We start from the raw sequence: 18,954 nt of genomic DNA, 5'->3' as shown, positions 1-18,954 counted from the left end.
AGAGAGAGAGAGAGAGAGAGAGAGAGACAGAGAGAGAGAGAGAGAGAGACAGAGAGAGAGAAGGGGAGCAGGAGGGGGAGAGGGAGAAGGAGAACAGCAGAACACTAAAATATGCATGGTGCAAACCTTAAAATTATATAACTGGAGTATAGCACAATGCCAAATCCAGTGCTAATAATAAAAAACAAAAGGTTCTTGACTTTAAATTCCTACTTTAAGAAAATTAAAACAAGGGCTGGTAAGATGGCTCAGTGGGTAAGAGCACCTGACTGCTCTTCCAAAGGTCCGAAGTTCAAATCCCAGCAACCACATGGTGACTCACAACCACCCATTATAAGATCTGACACCCACTTCTGGTGCGTCTGAAGACAGCTACAGTGTACTTACATATAATAAATAAATAAATAAATAAATAAATAAATCTTTAAAAAAAAAGAAAAAGAAAATTAAAACAAAAACCAAAGCCAGCAACATATGAAATTATTGAAAAGGATTAAGTAGGGTTTGTTCCAGTTATGTAGTGTTTGTTTAATATTTGAAAATCCATCAGTGTCTGATGTCATTGACACAATGGCAGGCTAAAGAGGAGTTATGTGATTGAATGATTAGACATGGAAATGAGAAGCCTCTACCAAACCCAGAACTCATTCATAATTGGAATTAGATGTACAATGATCAACACCAAATCTTTGTTGTTTGTGTATAGTTAGACTTTACAGTGTTATATCATCTATTATAAATGGGTACACTTTAAAGTCAACAAAATGTTATAATCATCCTTCTACCAGGAGTGGGGTTCTTTTAAATTTAGACAGTTGAATAAATTATAAAGTTTGTGAGTGCATTTATTAAACAAAAATAATATTCAGAAAATGTATTTGAAATTTGTTAGTATTAATGATATTTCAGGCTAAAAGAAATAGGAGATAGATTTTATACACTTAGACACTGATGCCTACAAAAGTCCTTCCAGCATGCATCCCATTTAGTCATGAGATACTCAGTCACTTTCCCTGAAATAAGGAACAAGAACAATAAAGATGGATATTGATACCATTATATTGTTATATAATTGTAGGAATTTTAGCCAATGCTACAAGGGAAACAGAAGAATACAGATGAACAATCAATGTTATATTTCATATCGCACAGTTGTGCACATAGCACAGTTGTGCATGCAGCACAGTTGTGCATGCAGCACAGTCGTGCACATAGCACAGTTGTCCACACAGGAAGCCCAGAAGATACAGCCCTTTCACCTATTCTTATTTACCACTCCCAATGGTCAAGAATGGGAACCACCCAGCCTGTTTCTAAATAAACGGGGAAGATGTCCACATGGTTGGTTGCATGTTACTCAGTGGAACAAACTTTAAACTGATTTGCAAAGTGTGGATGTAAATGGATGATATTATGCTAGATAAAATAAGCTAATGGAAAGAAAAATACCATACACTCTCAACTATCCATAATAGACAGCAACACTGGTCTCATAATATAGAGATAGGCCTATGGCCATCACGACCTTGAACATGCCTAATCTCATCTGATGTATGAAATGTTAAAAATAGGGTAGAAATTACTTGATACTGGATGAGTTGGGAGGAGGAGGAGGAGAAACAAGCAAATGGATAATTTGACCAAAATATAGTCAAATAGGGAGGAATTTTTTTCTATCTAGCATAACATGATTACTATAATTAACATTAGTTTATGATATATTTTAAAATAACTAGAAAATATTGAGAAGAATGTGAGAAAAAACTTTAAATTTTTGGTAGGAATATATATTAGTAAAGCCATTATGGAGAATATAAGAGAGATTACATACATACACACACACACACACACACACACATCAAAATAGAATTATTGGAAGTTCAAGCCATCTCACTTCTGGGTATGTTATACACAGTCAACTTAGACACCCATAAAGATATGGACTGATTATAAATGTGGCATTTAATGTTCATTGAAATTCTTCTAATACATGAAAAAAATGCTATCCTTGTAGTAAAATTAATTGAATTGTAAGACATCAGGCTAAATGAAACAAATCAGATACAAGAACACTACACTCAGAATTGAGATATGAATATGAAACAGTAGTCATGAGTATTACAAGTGGCAGAGGGGTGGAGGAAGGAAGGCCTAAGAGATCAAACTGCAAGTAGGTAGAATTACCGTTTTCTAGTATTCTACAGCACAGTGGGGTGACTAAATTCCACAATAACCTATCAAGTGTTGTGTAATGAGGAAAGGGGCTCAAATCTAAATACATAGTAAACATGAGGAGATGTAAATGTTACATCCCAATTTGAGCTACATATATTGTATGCATTCATTGAAACATCACATTCCAATTCATAAATACATAGAATTATGTTAATTAAATTATTAACAGCCTGAGATGCTAATTAGCACAATTCAATCTTCACCCAGTGCACACATGTAGCAAATTATCATGATGTATCCCATAAATACATGTGATTAAATTATCAATCAACAAAAACACAGAGGAGTATCTATTCAATATCTACATTTCATAACCTGCGAGTCCCCAGGTTTTCAGATATTTTCACAACACGTGTTGCTTCAATATTGATGAAAGGCTATCTCCCACATGCTTTGATGTGTTCTGTGTGTGATCCTGGGGAGTCTTGGAAGGAATTTATTCAGTTGAGTCAGTATTTGTCCACTGGTGTGAGGTCACAGAATTCACCTCACTTGTAGCTCATCCCTTCAACCTTCCTTTACTCTGTCTCATTTAAATTATTTGTATGGAACACTCTTGCCAAATAACTAGAACAACACCAGGGATTTCTTTCCCAGAAATCAACTGTAAATTACGTAGCATACACACATAATCAACCCTCTCGTGGCTCCTTCCCTCATGCTTGCATTGGCATGAGAAATTGATCCTGGGCTTCTCTTCATGGCCCTATGTTTTGCTCTTGAGCCCTAAGTTCCTTGGTTTCTGCCCCTTTCTACTCTTCTCCAACCCCCATAACAAAAGTCATTGAATCCTAGGCACAAACAAAACACATCTATTTATTTTTCTACTTTTCAAACATATAGTTTGGATGAACATTCTATACCCATCATAAACACTTATTAATTTATAAATAGATCACTTGAAAGTAGGTTGACCTATTAAAACTTTTCCATTCTTGGAAACATGTCTTTTAAATCTATTTTTTCCTTAGCCTTGGATACAACCCATATAGAAACCTTGAATAATTTAGAATATTGTATTTAAGAGAGAAATACCAAAGAAAATAGATGGGGAAATAAAACTATTCAAGTCTGTGTTTAAGAACAGCCATAGTTTCTATTCCTTTGTGAAATGCTGCATACCATGAGCCCAGCTCCGCCCTGGGGGTGTGTGCACACTGCTCTGTCTAGTGATGTACAACCGATGGCACTGCTTAGCCCTTTGGGCACAAAAACAACTACCCACAAAAGAGCGAAAATCACCCAAGTCTTATTATGCTTGGCTTTTAGGGGAAGATGCTCAGAACAGCAATTCCATTCGGTGAACGGGTTTAAGCAGCACCATCATCGGATGTGAACCATTATAAATTTGACAGAATCACCATGATGGCATTTTCAAGACTAGACATTGTTTAATAAAAACAAAACTAAGTAGACACAGAAAAACACTTTTTTATTGCAAATTTCAATTTTAGTGCCATACAGAATCAACATAGAGCACAATATTTGTATGTATTTCTTTTATATATATATATTATATATTTTATAGCTGTTGCTAAGGGCTAGCCATTCTCATACAGAAATAAAGAGGTAAGTTCATCTTCAAATATCAGTTTCTAGGTTTAAATGTTAATTTATTCATGGCTTTCTGTATGTCTTGATTAGAAGTGTCCCAGTAGAAATTATCTCATTGGTCTCATGTCTTTGCTGTAAAATATTATCTTGATGACATTCAAACTTATCAAGGTAAACACTACAGTGGGTCTTGTGCTGTTCTGCTATGCACATGAGCTAAACAAGACTATTTTGTGTGTGTATATCATATAGTCTAAGTATTTATAATTTTAATAATGGCAATGCAGTATGATAAAAATTACTAAACATGTTTAAAATCCATTAATAAAAACATAAATTATGCATCAAAAGAAATATTCTCCCCCACCAAAATTTTCTTTAATGCTTTAAGTGTCTGAGCTAATTGTCCTTAGCTATTTTTGCTTGACACAATGATAAACTTCTAAACAACTCAGTATCTCTCACTGATACCTATCACCAGTTTGAGTTTTCATGTTTCACTCCCCTGCTTCTTCTGGATAGAATTTGCTGGTTTCCATCTTCCATACCAACCGAAAGCCTTGTATCTTTGAGAATTCACTAATGTGACTCTTTCTTCAAGTACTTTTCCCAATATTCCTGACTTAAAGTTGGTAGTTCCCCTACATTTGGGTTCTGCTCTCTGTATTTTCTTACACTCTTGTAAGATCTTCAAGGTGGAAATCACACCCAGGCCTCATTTTAGGCCAGTGAGGACATAACAGCCCATGAGCATGGGGAATGTTAGTTTCTTATCAATGCTAATGTCTTCCAAAGGGGGAGATTATGGTTGAGACATGGGGCCCAGCTTGTGCTATGAATAACAAACATGATTATTTTGGGGGTTTCTATTTGGATAAATTAGACTTCATGAAACTTCACACACCAGAATATCAGAATCAGTCAACTCTACATTCCTTCTATCAACGAAGGTTCTAATTTTCATACCTAAATTGTTCTCAGCATATGAACCATTGACTCTTTCACTCAGCTAGCACTGTCTCAGCTGGGCTACAGTGGCCTACCTTCACTCTTGTCTTCAGGATCAATGGCTCTTCCTCTCTATAGTCTAGTAGTGCTGAGCAAAATGTAACCTACCCATGGGATGTATGTCTCTCTTCACCCTGTCACCCCATCACTTCCCATCGTATCTGCAGACTCTTGCTGAAGAAACTGCAGCCCACTCAATGTTGTTTAATGTGCAGCCTCATTGATCTACTGTTCTTCATTTCACACCATGCTTTATGCTCTGCCTGCTCTGCTCAAGCCACTGGCCTCTGCATCTCCCAGATACAACACATTCCCTGCCCTAAAGGGCATTGACACTGTATGTTGTGTATGTGGAATGTTTATTCTCTATGTAACAGCTTGGTTGGATGTATCCTATTGCATGCATACAAACTCTGAAAATGCAGATGTTATAATTACAATAGAGTCAGCAATCCAGGATCCAGGTGGAAAGAGTGTGAGTGGAGGTGAGGATGCATTCTGAATATCTTTGTCTTCCGGTCACTGGAGAATATGGACAGGTTACTCTTAGAATCCTATGGATAACTGGAAGCTGCAGCTCACTATAACTGCCCAGCATCCCAACAAAATAGGTATCGTATATAGCTATCCCAGGAAAGATCAAAACTTAAAATGTGCTATATAGTTTCAACCAAAACTATATCAAGCCATTATAAAGCTGAACCATGCAATGGCTGAGTAGATATAATCAAGTAAGGCTTATGGGAGAAGGTAGCTCAGTAAGCCTTCTATTACTTCTCTTTCCTTTGGAAATATTGGTGTGTGTGTGTGTGTGTGTGTGTGTGTGTGTGTATGCATACACATTATTGCATGCACATATATATCCCAAGGCAAGACTAGTGTTAGATGACAGCTTACATGGGTCAGTTCTCTCCTTCCATCATGTGGGTTCTGGGGCTGCTAGGCTTGGTGGTAAATACTGTTATACACTGAGCCATCTCTTCCACACTGACTTGTGCTAGAACTGGTAAGTGGTACTTTACATAAAAATAATCCTGTTGTACATTTAAGTCACTTACAGAAATGAGAGATACAGCTTTAAACTGTATAGACACTTTCTAAGGATGTATAAATATGTAAAACAACAAATATATATATATATATATATATATATGTGTGTGTGTGTGTGTGTATGTATGTATATGTGTGTATATATATATGTGTATGTGTGTGTGTGTNATATATATATATATATATATATATATATATATATATATAGTAAATGTGTAAGAATATCTACAAACATATCAAAATTATGTTTCTGTTACAATCGAGTCTTCAGTTCCTGTGGCATTTTGCTCTTGTTGGTCACAGAATTTTGAAAACAACCCTTTAGATTTTTAAAATGACTTTGTTTTATGGCAATTGCACTATTAAAATATTTCATTTTAACTTATGTGCATGCTTGTGTGTCAGCATGGGTGTCCTCTGAGATCACAGAAGACACAGGATCACCTGAGCTAGAGAAGTTACATACGGTTGTGTGCTGCCCATTGTGAGTTCTGGCTATCAAATGCTGGCCCTCTGTAAGAACAAGACACTGTCTTAACCATGAACCCATATTTACAGCCCTTATGGAAATCTATACATTTTATTTTGAAGCCAAATGAATTTAATACTGTATATGGGCAGGCTGTGTTAACTCTTGAGGGCCCCATGTTTTCTGAACTCTACAGTGAAAATCATCTGAGTCAATGCGGTACCATTAGTCAGCATTTGCGATGAGATCATGGAAGACGGTTAATGTTCTGTACACAAACCACACCGCAGAGCATCATTCTCACCATGAACTCCTTGTTCCAAAGAAGCTTTCTAAGTTCTTTGTTCTAACTTTGCTCTGAATAACCCCCAAAATTCAACTCACTTAGGTGCTGGCCAAATGGCTAGAGATGTCTCTGCCTGAAGAGATGACGTTTAACACCCACACGTGCTTACATGCATGACTAGACACATGAAGTTATGAGCAGAATCAATAAGAATCATCAAAGGATCAGTATGGTTGGGAGACCTTGACTGGGGGTGAGGGTCAAGGTAGAACTGCTGTGAACATTGCTAGACAGCTTCTCATCTGAGGGCGCTTCCATGGCATCCCTGTTCCATGCCCTGGCCCCATCACCAGGGGCATTTAAATAGCTTTATTAATTGTGCATATGTATAAGTACTCCAAGGCTGGAATACTCATTTATCTAGTCTAACAAACTGTTTCTTAAACTGCATATCTATCCCCAGAGCTCTCAATAGTTTTCCCTTTTCAAACTGAAGACATAAATCAAAACAACATACTTCACAAACAAACTGGGGCCCTAAAATCCCTCTCCACCTCTTCCTAGCTGCTCAATCTTATTTACCAATCCCTTCTTTCCACACCATATCAAGATGCCCCTCTTCATACTGTCATGGCTAGGCTCCTCTGGGACTCAGTTGGTCTGTGTACCCAGAAGCCTCTGTGATGCCGTAGACCATGTGAACAGCCCCATAGCTAAAACAGTCCCTTAGGCTTCAGTCCCCTGACACCCAGTCAGCTGCCTACTCCAAGTCAGCATGGTTTCCAGAGAGACTCGACTGGTGACCCCTTGGAGCTTTAGGGTCCATGAAGTGTGTGAGTCACTTACGTGGCAAAGACAGTTTGCACAGGACAGTTGGGGCTAAATGCAGCAAAAAAGATTGGGGTAGCATGCAGCTAAATGCTTCCAAGTAGTATTGTCTGCCAATCCACAACAAAATACTCAATAAAATTCCTCTATATATTCCAAAATTATACCTCTTATAGTAATGACAATATATATGAATCCAATATTAGTATTGAGCCCTTAAGGATCTACAAAGATTATCCCTATTTTGCTTAATGAAATCATGACCTGATGTTCTGAGTTTCAATATAAAAAGTATGGTTTAATAAAATTTCTTTATTACATAATCTGAAATGGCCAGTATATTAAACCCCAAAACAAATTTTAAATCATCAACCATTTAAGATTGAAGTCCCTGCATGAATATTAATTTACAAACTTCCCATTTTCTGACAGTTTTTAATCTCAAAATGCTGGTTTTCACACAAATGCTGATGAAGCCATCACTAGACGCCATCACTAGGACAGTGTGTATTTAAGATATTAGGTCTCCTCTGTTTCCTATTGCTGGCCCTTCCTGGTATCTTTATTGCCCAGGGATTTAATCATTTAAAAGCATTTAAATTTTTTTTCTGGGGACATTAACATTCTGAGTTCTTAAATTGCTTTTTACATCATGAATTTATTCATTGTATGTGTGCACGTGTGTCCCATGGTTTGCATTTGATGACCGGAAGGCAGGTTGCACGTGTTCACAGGATAACTCTCATCCCATGGTTTGCATTTGATGACCGGAAGGCAGGTTGCACGTGTTCAGAGGAAAACTCTCAGGACGGGCTTCTCTCCCTTCCCTCTGCAGACCCCTGGGCACTGAACTAATGGTATCATATTTGGTGACAAGTGCCATCTCCATTGCTCAATATTCTCATTTTGTCCATGAGAAGCAGACACTAAATGAACCCGCGGAACACAAGTCACGGGGACAGAGGGAAGGAAATCCTGAGCGAGCGCTGAACCCACGGTGGTTCAGCATCAAGGAGAAGCATTAGAAGGTAGAGGCTCTGGGGAGACAGGAAGTAAACCTCACGATGGAGACATGTGGAATTCAGGTTATCTGAACTCCCACGACCCAGCAGCTTCAGGGTGAACTAGTGACTAAGGCACGCCCATGTGTCTGAAAATACACACATGCACACATGCTGCTGCCATGGGGCACCGTCTTGAGAAGGTCTCACCACCCGTGGTGCTTTGAGAGAGAAGTTCACAGTCACATTTCTTTGAAGCTCATAGAAAGTAGCACTGTGCTGTGCTATCCAACATCTACCGAGTGGCCCAGTGGAGCCCCAGGGAAACATCGCTGAAGCGAGCTCATTGAAGAACATATCAGGTAAGATTTGAAATGGTTGGTACCTCAGGGGCCCGCTAAATAGGGCTAGGGATTAGGCATGACTACACAAATGCATACAAAGACAAGGCCACAAAACAAAAAGAACAGTTATGGGTGGCAGGAAGTCCGGAAGCGCTTTCTGTTCGGTGGGTTGGCTATTCTGCCACTTTGTGTGGGCTTTCTCCAGGAACCTGGGATTCAGAGGAAAGAAAGAGTCCCATGCAGGCTCGTCCTGGGAACTTGGGGGAAATTATCAATCTGTCCCAAGTAAGCTGCATCCCAAGATATGTTTGGTTTCTTACGCTACTGAGAAGGGAAAGAAAGGTATTCCAGTCAGGTCTTACTGCAAGCCATTCCCACGGACTCACTGCGCAGCATCACATACAAGAGAAAGGCTGAACATCTCTCAGGCTTTGTTCTCTTCAAGGAGTGTTTAGCCTGAGAAGACAGCTAAGCTCAGGGTAGGAGAAGTGAATATCTACTTTAGTATTAACAACCATGCCTGCAATAGTATTTAGTCCCTTTGATTTATTTTGACAGATGTGTGCACATATAATTTTGTTGTCGATTGGATGCGAGAGTATGTGTATATATACTAATTTGTTGTTGGTTGGTTTTGTGTTTGAGAGAGATTTTCTTTTTATTTTATGCTTTTATTCTCTTATAGTGGGTACTTGGTTGTCATCTCTAATTTTTGTAATTTTTGAGATTATGATATAATTGCATCATTTTCAAAAAGTGACTAGAAAGACAGACATTATACTGTCATATGTAGAATATGAAACAAACAAACTAATAGACACGCTGTTAGAAGCATCAGGAGAAAAATGGAGACCCTTGGGAAGCTGGCTCCTTGGGTAAAAAAGCAAGATTGCTGTGCAAAAGTGAGGGTCTGCATTCTAACCCCAGCTCCTACAAAAAGTTAGACATGGTTTTGTGCACCTGGCCTAGTGTGCGTGCTGTCAGGAATGGAGATATGAGATTTACTAACTCAAGCATGCTAGCCAATAGCCAAACTCCCAGCTCAGTGAGAGATCTTGTCTCAAGGGAACAAGATGGAGAGCGTGATGGAACAGGATATGTGATCCCTTTCTTTGGCTCTCACGGATACCTGCCCTCCCCCCCACACACACACACATATACACACTTGTATACACATACAAGACCAAACGTTAAAAGGGAAAAGATGATCAGAGCATGTTGCATGCACACATGGAAGTGTTAGAATGTTACAATTCTGTCCAGTGTTTTGTATAGCTTATACATTGTAACAAACAGGCACAACAGTCATGAAAGAGGATATAAATCTAATTATGCTTTCTGTTTTTGTTGCCAATAAGTGAATAAAAATATAATTGACAGTGAACATCTAAGACCCTAAGAGAAGCCTAGTGCTTCAGAATGGCCATTCCGACAGCGAGAGGTTCAGTGACATGTATGGATTTGGGAATGGGCAAGGGCTTAATCAGCGTCATTAATCAGGCTGTGTGATGTTTTCATTTGTGACTTAATTAGAGTCCAGTGAGTTTATTCTAAAAACTTAATAGCCAGGCACAGTGGCGCACGCTTGTAATCTCAGCACTTAGGAAACAGAAGCAGGGAGCTGGGCAATTTGCAGCCAGTCTAGGCAACAGCTTAATGTCTGTGCTGCCAGTCAAGACCCTGCCTCAAAAACTCAATTAAAAATTTAAAACAAAGAAAAAAGAAAAAACATGTATAAATCATAATGACTAATCTGTCCCTCGGTAGACAAACAGTTTAAACTATACGCAGTTTCACTAAGTCATCAGGTCTGAAAGTGGAGTTACAGCCCAGCAGTTAAGACAACTTGATGCTCTTCCAAGGGCTGAGGTTCAGTTCTCAGCACCCACATGGTAGTCCCTAATCCCAGCAACTCCAGTTCTAGGAAATCTGATACCCACGTCTGGCCTCCTTTGGCATTATACACATAGAAGTGCATTTAACTAAATGCAGGCAAACAATTCATACCCATGAAATATAAATAAATAAATAATCTTAAGCCATCAGTATGCTACTCTTTAAAGAGGGGAAGAATTAAAATCAAAATGTTACCTAAACTGGGAGACAGGTGACTTCACCTACATGCATAAACATGATGGTGAGACTCCAGTGGCGCCCCCGTATGTCTGGGCTCCGGTGACAGTCATTCAGACACAGCTACCTCCTTGCATTTGGAACTTGCCTCTTAAAGTATTCAAGAACTACTGTCTGCTAAAACTCTGCCCACTTCCACATGTCAGCCAAGACAAAGGCAACTAGAAAGATCGGCTTCATTGTTGCAGACACCAAAATTTGCCAGAAACAGACTGATGTTTTGGCACTGTCTGCAAAGTCCCTTGATATAAAATTTCCTATGTCCTCATTTTAAAAATTAGGGCCTAATTTGGTGGCACCAATCCATCGTTACAATGGGCATCTTCTAGAAATAAGACAAGTGGTTCCCTATCTGTTAATTACTAAGCCATTAGCAACTGAGGATTGCCAGAATGGAGTCCAGCTGTCACTACAGAGCCGATGTTAGGTGGGATCCACTCTCTGCACCTATATCAGTGGCACAGAAACACAAGAGAACCCTGATCCTCATCACCCATATGAACTAAGCTCAATTTCTAGCCAAAAACATAGAGTAGGTATGAAAACTTTCTGAATACCCTCCTAAAACCAATTCACCAATTGTGGATGTGTGTGTGTGTATTTTCCTTTAGAGGTTGATACTGCACTGGTATGCAAAAATATTATATTTTCCATAGTTATAATCAGAAAACATGTAAATAGATAGATAGATAGATAGATAGATAGATAGATAGATAGATAGATAGATATGGATACACAGTATATGCTTGCTTTCTTCATATATAGACATACATAAATATATATGTGTAAAAGTATATTCACATCTATATGTATGTATATGCACGTGCATGCATGTGTATTTGAAGTCAAAGGTCATTTCCATAAAATGCGGGGAGGAATTTTGCTGGTCTCTGGGTGAGTGCTCATATGGGAGCAAGTCCTGGGAAATGGAGCATGCTCTCCCTCTGGTTTGAAAATCAAGAGTGGGTTTGGCAGTACTGAGACACGGGAAGCCCTGAAGAAAGAAAAGGCAAGTCTGTCTCTATTCTAGACATTGCAAATGCCAGAAATTTCACAGCAATCTCAGCATCTGACGGCCTGGAAGTTTCTCCCAAATGGTGGGTGACAACGACAATGATCATATAACACCTTCTGAGTGCCTCGAGTGCAAAGTTCACTAGTTCTAAGGTCACCGATTTAATGCAACAGCCAAGTTCCATTCTCATCAACAGACACTATCTGAGAAAGACAGCTGTAGGAACCGAGCAAGGATTTAAAGCCTGCCACAACTTGTGAGATCAGTGTTGGACTCTAAAGGGCTTAACATCTAAACATAAAATGCAGGGACCAAATAAAACAGAAATTCTCTGGACCTGTGATTAGTGCTCAAGCCATCATTACTGTTCAGCTCTGGGGCTGAGAGTTTTACAGCAGCTTAAGGGGTTTGGGGGGGAGAAACTGCTAACACATCATCAGATACACCATGAGGTCACTGAAATGTCTGTCCTCCTTCACTGTCATCTACATAGACCCAGGATTTAGATACAGCTTTAGCTTTTCTGGGTAGGTGCCATTTAAAGGAAAAGACAGGAAGACAGATCTCCGTGTTTAACCAAATGTTAAATATTTTTTATTTTACTCACCTGCACAGTGAGATGAATCCATTTCTTCATAAGAATTCTCCCTGGTGTCATTACTTTTATTGGAGGCTGCAAACCATTTACTGTGTGATAATAAAACATGGTCTCTTTCTCAGATATTGTAACTTTGAACACAATCTGCCCGTCCACTGTCTTTTCTATCACACACCTAAGGAAGCAACCAGAAAAGACAGGAAAGGTCAGCGTCCAAGCAAAACGGCAAGCTGAGGCATTGTCCTGTTAAAGTGACCCCAGCCCCACCCAAAGTGGTGTGCTATGAGTAAGTACCTGAATCTCATTACACTCCCAGAAAACCTTATTCCAACAGAAGTCATTTTACTTCAGAAAAAAAATGGAATTCTTATTTACAATATTTTCCTCAGAGCCTCAACACCCTTCATTAAAGATTCATGACAGAAAGTAAAGTAGTAGCATCCTACTGGAAAACTAACATTTAGGCTACTGGCCCATTAGTTCCCTGCTATTCCTTTTATAGGAAGTGGTAGGACACACCAGATTCCCACATGGGTATTGAATCACCAGGGCAAATCTTTCTTCTTTTAATGTCAAATGAATTTGGAGTCCATGGAATGCTCTGAGTTATTAGCCCTGAAGTCAGAATTGCTCTATTTGATTCCCAGAATGAAATGAAGACTGAACAACCACTGTCTCTTCGTCTTTATCATGCACTGGCCAGAAGCCAGGAGCAGTGTCTGCAAGATGGCCACCTATGTCTTCCGTGACCGCAGTCCAGCTGAGACATTGACATGGTGTAGTAATTCTGGACTGAAGCTTTCTCTCCAAGAGTAAGATTGAGTAGGATTTTGATGACATAAAACAACTTTTGGGAAGGCTCTAGGTCTTGAGTTACACTTACGCTACTGTAGAGACTGGGTTTTGATCACAGCCCCTAATGGATTTGATCTTGCAGGCTCTCTGGCCCAGCCTCCTGAGTGCTGAGAGGATGAGTGAACACCACCATTCCAGGTTGGGATTCTTTTCAAAGGTCACTCCTCTATGGGTTGTCTGGGGTGCCTTTCAGAACCCAGCACTCCTCCCATACCTGACTGCCATCTACTCAGGCCAGGCACCTCTGCATGCATCACAGATCACAAAACTCTCTTCTCAGGTCAAAGATGTCTAAACAGTCCTCCTTCCTGTTCACTAAACATGCTTTGCCCTCTAGGTAGGAATGAGACTCCTCCCATCAGAGCACCCAGATTCTGGGGACCTGAAGTATATATGAGATAGTACAGACTTCCTCCCCAAAAGTAATCAAAATCAGTCATGAGAATTCATGAGTCAAAGGTCCTGTTGGACCACCCAAGAATGGATGCAAAAGAAGTTTCAAAATTATCCTCACTGGGAGCATTTAAAAACCTTTCCCTTTCATATATGTTTATCCCAAGTTGGAAAACAGACTAAGAATGCAGAGTACCAGTCTCTCCCTTATTGACACTAACGTACTGTTCTTTTTGCCTGCATTTGGTAAAATACAAAATAAGGCATTCTTAATGTTGGCAAATAATTTTAGATAAAACCTTTAAAAATACATACATACATACATACATTCTACTGCAGGCTATTTTTAACGCTTTAGTAATTGAATATTTGTGATTTACCGACATGAAAAAAAAATCTGCCATTATCCTATTTCTCTGGGACTTTGAGAGTTTTTCTTTGTTCATTTGTCTTGAGTATAAAATCTACAAGTGAGAATTCCATCATTACATAGGAATGTATTTACCAAACGCAGACTTATTTCCCCAAGCTTGCTGAAAATGCTTTTCTTAATATGTTATTGATTATCTCCCTTGCTATTTTGTTTGCTTGTAAACACTCTAGCTTTGGTAGATAATAAATGTGAGACGGAGGCAGGTAGTAAAATATTTAGGAACTGGATTTATTCTGCTCCTGAATACACAGTAATTGGATAATCCATGTTTTGTTTGTTTTACTTATCTGGAGCAAACACCCCCAAACTCCCCCAATTCCCATAGGTGCTTTAGCATCAAGAATGAAATGACCTTGATACAAGCAACAGATCCCCCAAAACTATAAACCTCATGCCAGCACCTCTAGGAATGCCCAGTATCTTATCATTAGGAAAGGAAGCTAGCAGAAGGGGTGTTTGATACAGAGACGTCTCTGCACACTAGAAAAGGTGTTTTAAGAGTCCAGATGCTGGTGGCATGACAAGTAGCTTCAATTTCCTGACATTTCCAGCAGTAAAACATAGAAGTCTCTTTTTTGGTGGGGAGGGGACTCAATTGAAACAGGGATAATAGAATGCAATTATTTTCACTCTAAACTTCAAACAAAAGTAAAATGTAGGATGAACCTTCCCTTGGCAGATGAAATGTAAGTACCTAAGATGCTAAGTCACACTCACTCATGAGAAGGCAAGACTTCCTTGTTTCATAGGTTCCCTCAACACAGTCCCACAAAGCAAACGTCCCAAGGGCAGGTGCCCAACACTACTAGGAGACAAAAGATGGGGTGAACACACGTTCTAGAACACACATCATGCATGGAAGAAAATGGCAAAAGCAAATATTAAACAAATAAAAGATCAGTGGGAGCCAGAGAGATACTCAAAGGCTAAGAGCGATTGATGCTCATACAAAGGACCTGAGTGCAGCTCCCAGAGCCCAGGAGCCCACATCGGTGTCTTGTAAGCACCCACAGAGTCAGCTCCACGGTCCTCAAAGCCCTCTCTGGTTTCTACAAGCACTGCACTTACATGCACACATGTAAACACATCCACAGCAAGATGTAAACAGTAAATTAAATAAAGATGAGTCAAAATGTTGCTGATGTTTCTAAACAGGCCTTGTATTACTTAGGGCATGGTAGTCAACTGTCACTGAGAGAAGAGGTGACAGCAGGAAGAGTTCGAGACTGCACCAACCAAAGTTGGTCACTTGGAAGCTTCACTCCCATTCACGTTGAGGGCATCCTTAACAGACTCAAGAGCTGGGGAGCTCTTAAGAACCTCTGAAGATGGGGACACCACGTAGGTCAAAGACTGTACTGTGAGGAGGGTGGGTGCTTTCCGCATGTTCAACTCTATTGTTGAATATCCTCGATTTGTCACGTGAAATGTTTATTGAGAAAAGAAAGGTAAGTAAAACAGCCCTACTCCTTCAGAAAGCTACCTGCCTAGTCAAAGTTTTTATTTTCTAGTAGGGACATTTTGTATAGAGCAACCTTAAGCAAGACTTGGAACAAAACAATTGTTTTTATTATTGCCACCTATGCTACAAATGTACTCTCAACTTGCCTAGACTCCAAAGGCTAGGACCAAAAGTTCAGCTAGTCTATGAGAAATAAAAAGAATAAATAATATATGAGTCTGGTATAATCGATATTTATCAATATATAATTCTATTGTGTGTTATACTAAATAATATATGTTGCATATGTACTTGATGTATGTTCAGATATATTGCCCCCCTTGATGCAACTATTTCAATATTTTTGCTTTCCATTTTCATTTTCAACAGATTGAAAACATTTCAGGAAACAATACTCACATTGTAGAGCCAGAAAAGGGAAGACTAACACAGCAGCTGGTCTTCAACTGTAGCCTCCACAGGGGCACAGCTGTACTGTTACCTTAATTTCTAGGTGAGACCTCAGCTTGCAATAGTTTCTACAACTTCCCATTTCACGGGGGTTCTAGGTCAAATGAAAACTAGAAACAGCTGGTGTTACTCACATAGCGCCTCCTTGCTCAAGCTTCAACCACACAGCTAAGGTAAATTCTGCTGCCAGCCTCGGAGCCCGTAGAGACGGGCAGTTCTGGTGACTTCCGAACATGAAGCTCATGGCGTTGCTTCTGGAGTAAGGGTGGAGATCCCCGTGGTCTGCAGGGATGCAGCTCCGGAGGCCTTCTAGGAGGGCAGTATAGGGAGGAGAGGCAGAGCGGTAGGGGCAGTCCTGGATACACAGCCTCTCCCTACACAGATGCACATGCTCAGCCGCCACCGGGCTACGACAAAAAGTGCTGGGGCCTGGGAATCCACACGTGGCATGGGTTGGCATAGTGGATACCTTCCTGAAAGCACCCACGTTCTCCAGCCTTGGGAAAATGCCCTGCGAGGCAGCCAACAACAATACGGAAGCCAAATAGGCAAGGATCAATGTTTTAATGGTGTAACACAGGAAGCCCGGTGAGAGAGCCAGGTAATGCATGATTACAAAAAAGGATTCTTCACCCAGTGAAGCATTCCTAAATTAAGATCCAGGGCTGCACTGTTCACCAGAAATCCTGGAAAGGCACTGGAGCACTGAGATGTTTCATCTTGGGGAGACTGTAGACACACTGTCACAGGGAAGGCAGAGCAAGGGTGTCCTGAGAGAGGACAGAAACATGAGTCGAAGCCAGTGCCTGGTGAACAACACACAAGAAATCGAGAGTTTATTCTAAGCGTGAAGATCTGATGCCTCCTACAAAACAATGGAGAACTTCTCAAAGTCCATTCTGAACCACACAACTTAGAGTCAAAAAAAAAAAACCTATATATATATATATATATATATATATATATATGACAAAGATCTGAACATTACTGGACAAATCACACTCATCGACCTATAGGACAATCAGTTTGTGTATTTATGGATGATTGTGTGTTGTAGAGGCTTACAGCTACTGTGAGGTGTTACTCGACCCCAGAGAATTGGCACCACCCACTCTAATTAATGCAGTAAAGCATCCTTTAGCTCCTTTTCACGAACACCATATGTTGTGACCAGAGCTAACTTGCATTTACCCAAAGTGCAGCAAGCTAAGCACTCTGGGCCTTTCCCCTCATCCCAGCCTGCACAGCTACTTTAAGCTCACAGCAAAGCTGATTAGAAACTCAATACCATCTGCTTGCCCTGTGCCTTAATATTTATCAAGCATTTGTGTTAATGTTTCCGCATATGACTCCGTATTTGGAGGTTAAATATGGATTCCTAATGCCGTGTAAGTAATTGTATTGATAAATAAGCTGAGTTACTATTTCTTTATTGCATTTCAACCAGCCCCCCTCAGTGTGAGAAATAGCTCCTGGACAGGACCTCTGTCCCACGTTGCCTGGCAACCCTGCTGTCACCCCCTCCCCATTACGTCTAGGAAATAGACCCCGGCAGCATGAAGGCCCTGAGTGAGACTTGTCACTCAGGCTACTCTTCCCCACAGCTCAAAAGGGTTACCTGTAGCTCAGTGTAGGCTGTTCAGTGGCCCCTCAGCAACTGAGGTGTCCTGGCTTTCAAGGCTTTCAAGCTGGTACAGTGGGAGGGAGTCAGGTGGGGCATGCATGCTTAATTTTTAAAGTAGCAGTACACCTTATCCTGTAATACCCTGCCAGGCCCCTCCCCTTCCCCGCTTTTATGAATCTTACTCCATGCGATGCTTTAATCACAAAGGCCTGATTCTATAAGACAGCAACTGTATGGGTCGTTCTGCAGTTCTGCATGCTCCCTCTTTGGGAGGAAGGAGCCAGCATGAGGCTGGCCAATTGATGGAATTTTCTCTTTGGCTTTGTCCACCTCAGGACATCCTGCTCTAACTGTGCTTGCTTACTTAAGGCAAGATACACCGTGGACTTCTAAACACTGGGCTTGGAAAACAGACTCTAAACCAGCCAGAGAAGGAACCAGGGACTAATGGGGCCGCCAAATTGTAGTCACCTGACTGCCAGCTCATGTGTGGTGTCTGTATGCACATACATCCAAAGTTGTCATTTCTGTCCTCTGGATTATGCCATCCTACATTAAAATAGTCTAAGATTTCAACAGCCTTTGTAACCTGTCAGTCTCATCTTTTAAAAAAGTGTAAGATGGTCTGGAAAGCCAAGAGTCAATTTGTTCCCTCTAAACTCTTAGAGTTACAGCAATCTCGAGAAGTAGGCGATGCTTCTAAGGTGTTTCTCACTAAAAGGCAACTAGAGAAAACTCCTGATTCTCTGTTTCCCGGTTGTCTTTCCTTTCTAGCCCCTGAGAACATTGTAGCATTCGATTGTGTCACCTTTGGTCAAAACCCCATCCTTGGCTCAGTGCTTTAGGTAGATGGAAAATTTTAAGAACAGAATGTTAGTGTAAAGACAGCAAATTTATAGGAAATGGATAATTTCCTATGTGGATTTTGGAAATTAAGTCTTAAAAAATAACACAGGACACGGTGCAGAAAACTAACATATCATTTAGAGCTGTTATAGAGAGTATCATCAGCTGGTTTCCAGACAAACTCAGTGGGTCAAGGCTAGTGTCTCCAAGTCTGATGACCTGGGTTTGATCCCGAGTGAACAGACCATAAAAGGAAGGAGAGAGCAGACTCCTGGAAGTTACCCTCTTACACACACACACAGGCATGCATATGCACACTCAGTGGCATGAATATGCATACAAACCAAAGAATACAAACATAAATAAATCA

General features: G+C 40.2%; 1 protein-coding gene across 1 annotated transcript in view; it reads right to left on the bottom strand.

The window, feature by feature from the left end:
* The window catches only part of Ush2a (usherin), a 673,376-nt gene extending 656,652 nt beyond the window's left edge, over window positions 1–16,724 (bottom strand). The window contains exons 1-2 of the mRNA XM_021165303.2: window positions 16,249–16,724; window positions 12,531–12,696 (exon numbers count right to left, since the gene is read on the bottom strand). Of these exons, the coding sequence (XP_021020962.1) occupies window positions 12,531–12,696; window positions 16,249–16,724 (642 nt within the window). The remainder of the gene's footprint in view (window positions 1–12,530; window positions 12,697–16,248) is intronic.
* Between the last annotated feature and the right edge of the window lie 2,230 nt (window positions 16,725–18,954).

Source organism: Mus caroli, chromosome 1, assembly GCF_900094665.2.
Source record: "Mus caroli chromosome 1, CAROLI_EIJ_v1.1, whole genome shotgun sequence".
Taxonomy (NCBI): Eukaryota; Metazoa; Chordata; class Mammalia; order Rodentia; family Muridae; genus Mus; species Mus caroli.
The sequence above is the reverse complement of the archived record's forward strand: the minus strand, read 5'-3'. Positions and strand labels throughout refer to the sequence as shown.